We start from the raw sequence: 4186 nt of genomic DNA, 5'->3' as shown, positions 1-4186 counted from the left end.
GAACCGAGGAGTTTGGGGAGTATTGAAATAGGAAACATGAATTAATAATAATAACTTAGTTACATATAGCTTGTGATGTGTTGCATGGCAATCACCATTTCCTGAGGGAGACAGCAGAAAAATAATAATACTCCCTAGTAGCGAGAAAGAAACGAGTTCTAATCCTGTTCCTTTGTCTCTCAAGAAGATAGGTAGGGACTTCAATAAAACCTGATCTGCTGGGGTCAAAGGAAGCAGCTGAGGCAATTTAAATTGAATTTCCACCTCCACTGTCACCCTGTTGACTAAATTCCCTGTCATGCAGTCATTTTTGATAGGATATATAAACTCTTCTTCAGAGACAGACTCAATTTCACTTTTCCCTGGACAGTTTTAAGTAAATATATCAGTGACAAAAATCCTCAGTGCTTCTTGGGAGGTATATAGAGATATGGGTCTTGTCATGAAGGTTGCCTAGCAAAACTGGGTGGTAATTTGCAGAACTGCAAAGTATTGTATTACATTCATTAGAGTTACAAGAGTTAGAAATTACATTTCCATGTGGATTGCACAGTATTAAAAACCTACCACATTTTAAGGTTCATGTAAGTTCCTGAAAGAGTGCTTTCATGAAACAATGTATTAAAAATGGGTTTGATAGGCTTTGGGTGGAGTTACTGCACTCTTAAGTCTGTTTTAATTCTGAAAGGCATGCAGCTCTGCTTGATATAGATTAACAACTCTCTTACAGCAGAAGTCACTGGGAGAACAGATTGGTTACTAGCTTGTGGATACTACTGTAGAGTTGTATCAGTGAAGGCTTTAAAGAAACTACAGCTAGTCTTACTATTTGCCTGAAAACATAATGGAAGAAAAAATATGTGTACTTTTCCCAAATGACATAGGGATGGCTTCATTATTTGGTCCAGAAACAAAAAAATCACCAGTAGTGAAGAAATTAACTGTTTACTATTATACTCCATCAACAAAAAGATCCACAACTTGCTGATTAAATTTGAAGAGGTGAATGAGGACAAATTGAGTAATCTTGCTTTGGAGAGATTCCAGATTTGAATTATGTGCAAGAGCATAGGCTTAGGTTCTGCTCTGATGTTTGCTTGATGGGAGGGGAGAAAGTAGAAGTTGGCTTACTTTGGCATTTGTGCTGCTCACCCAACTTGGCTGACTGAAAGACACACTTCCTGAGCGGCTGGCTTTCTGATATTGTTTCTTCTAATACAGTCATTGTGCCTGGGAAGATTTCAATATTAATTCAGCCTTTCCTTTCAGTTTGAGAGACGAGCAATGGAATTGCGTGGTGCTTGAGGATCTCCTGGAAAATATAGAAATGGATGCATTTTTGGCACTTTATAGTCAGGTAAGCATGAAATTGAACAAAGCTTCTGAGTTTAAATTACAACTCTGTCTGGAAATCAGCTTTTCTTGCTTTTTGGGGAATCATTACAGATGTATTTGGACCCATTTCTTCTAATAGTCACTACTAGTTCTGGTGTTTGTAGCCTGTATTATCAGTCACTTCAGTTAATTCTGACCTACTTTCAGCCTTTTCAATTTTACTGTTATATTTCTTTTTGTTCACTTATAAGTCCTTTACAGATTCATTCTGTGGAGAGAGCTAAATTGCCTGGGGTTTTGGTTTACAGACAGATTTGTAGTCCAGTTTTCATGTAACGAGACAAGGGTTTTATTTAGGCTTTAATCAGTGTAAGAAAGGATTTGCATTGATTGTGTTACAAAACTTAATGGTAGAAGGGCTGCTAGTTAAATATTCTAGTATCGTTACTCATATTATTTTCAAAAAGAGCATAACCTCTTTAGGTAATTTGCTGTCTGGCTGTTTGTCAGTGCCACAAAAGGCATTAAAATTTAATCACTATTGTCCCCAAACCGCATCTGTAGACCTTGGTTGAGATTTATAGCTAGCATCAGAAAGGACACTTGGTGTTGCAGCTTTTTATGTCGAAGTATCTTGCCTCTCAGGGACAGGAGTGGTTGCAGTCACCTGTATCATAAACTGGGAGCTTCAGAGGCCAGCAAACCAAGGAGGGACCACGTAGACTAAGGGCTCTCAACTTTTCCTGTGTCTCAGCTTGTTTCTGCTCAGTTTTTCTGAACTCTTTTTCCTCTCCTGAGGAAAGTTTCTGTTCTCAGCAGTTACAGTAATGTAACTCCAACTGTAATATCAAACCTGACTACTCTTCATTCAACTTGAAGAAGTATGTGTTTAGTAGAGTAGAAATTTATTAAGGTTCACAGTGTAATATGTTCCTGCTTTTGGATGGGATTATCCTATGAGCTGGCATGGGAATTGATTTTTTAAATCTTTTCTCCCCCTAGGTTTTTGTACAATTTGTAGAACACATTACATTGACAAGTATTAAGAAACTATGGCTATCATACCTCTGTATTTTACAGGGTTTTTTTTATTTAAAGAGGATTTTCCCCTTTAGACTAGTTTTCAGGACTGGATGCAGCCCTCTCTGGAAAACTAGTCAAGTTTTACTTTTGTACATTTCATGTTTCAGCTTACACCCTTATGGAGGCAGATCTAGGTCAATAAGAGATCTGCTTGAATGGTAATGAATTCAGGATCATGAGCCTCTGGCTGAGAAGTTACTTTTAAATAAGCTCATAGATATAGCCCCAGGTATGCTAGTTGCATTTTAGAGACAAGAGGTGATGTGGGCAGACTGTCATGTGGCAACAGCACACTAAGCCTGAAACACAGCATGGATCAAGGTCAGTGTTTTTGCATTAGTTCTTTAACTACATATTCATCGATGCAAATGCTTAAAAGTAATTGTGCTGTTTGTAAACTTACACATTCGTGCTTTTATTTTGACCAAATTCAGAAAAAACAAATGAGCTTGATGGTGGTACAAGTAGCATTTGTATCCATCAGATGTTACCAAAAAAAGTACATGCCTAATTTCTGTGGTACCTTATAATATAAAACACGAGAAGAATCACACTCATCCTGCCCTGGAGGGCTTTTGGTCTGAGTAGTGGGAGCATTTCTGTGTTTGCATTCACATTTACTCCTCCTTCCCCCTTCTGCACAGTGGTCTTGGTAGCTGTGGACATCTGAAAGTGCTGCTCACTGCTGGGACATGTTGACACATCAAAACTCCCTTTGCTGTACATATACTAGATGCACCTGTGCCACTTCTGGTACTGTTGCCAGCATTGTGGCACCTTGCAGGATTACTTAATTGTGGAATCTGCTGTATTAGAAAAGCATTAGAGGGTTGGCCCTCAGTCCAACTCATACTTGATGCAGAAAGTTAAGGGCCAGAGTGGAGAAAAGAACATTTTAAACTATTACAGAGGAAAGCAGTACTTAAGTCATGATATGTATAGATTACTGAGTTAAACATCCTGAGGCCATTTTGCCAGAAAGGGCAGAATATGTCAAAGAGATTAATATTTTTTATTCTCACTTAATGTTGTTTCTTGTAAGCTTCTAGAAGCACAGTTTTTAAAGACCAAAAGTACAACATAGTCTGTATGCAATGATACAAATTAAACCAGGGTGTCTGTATTAAGATTTAAGGTCTTCTTTACCTTCCTCTCCAGAGAAGAATCAAATCATTTCTTGCCCTAGGTAGCCCAAACAGACACCTGTCTTACTGAACTTTGGTGACTGCTTAGGATGAAAATATTGGATGTGTTAGATACCACATCAATTTACTAATCTCTCATCAATTTTAGAAGGCTTTTTTGTTCATTCTAGTATCTCAGCAGCTTCCCTGGAAAACCTATAGCAACACTGAGGAGCCCAGGAAACTGTGGGAAGTGGCTAGTTTTCCTGCCTTTTGATGAGGAGTTTTCTGCTTGGAGAATGTTTACGGGAAAAATAATGGTTAATTTATTTCTTTATTTTGTGTGACCATCTAAATTTGGGCTAGGGCTGATTTGGGGGTTACTGCTTTGTTGGCTTTTATGTGGATTTAGCAGAAAGGATTGTCCTTTACAGAGCATCCTTCTCTGAAAAGGCTTTTTTCAAAGAAGATTCACTTAATACAGGGGTATCCTAAGTGCATTCGTTCCTCTCAGGGCTTTTCATGCAAAAAAGGGGCAGAGTTCAAACAATTGCTGAGACATTTTCAATCCACTGTGGATGAAGAAATCATCCTGCTTGCAGGGTTGTTATGTGATATGGGCTTTGTAGTCATCAGGCGTCGTG

General features: G+C 38.4%; 1 protein-coding gene across 1 annotated transcript in view; it reads left to right on the top strand.

The window, feature by feature from the left end:
• EVC2 (Ellis van Creveld syndrome 2) overlaps positions 1 to 4186 on the top strand; it is a 61816-nt gene that overhangs the window by 54698 nt on the left and 2932 nt on the right. Inside the window, exon 18 of the mRNA XM_010003111.1 lies at positions 1270 to 1357. Within this exon, the coding sequence (XP_010001413.1) occupies positions 1270 to 1357 (88 nt within the window). The remainder of the gene's footprint in view (positions 1 to 1269; positions 1358 to 4186) is intronic.

Source organism: Chaetura pelagica, unplaced genomic scaffold (genome assembly GCF_000747805.2).
Source record: "Chaetura pelagica isolate M959 unplaced genomic scaffold, ChaPel_1.0 scaffold147, whole genome shotgun sequence".
Taxonomy (NCBI): Eukaryota; Metazoa; Chordata; class Aves; order Apodiformes; family Apodidae; genus Chaetura; species Chaetura pelagica.
This window is presented reverse-complemented; position numbering and strand designations above follow the sequence as displayed.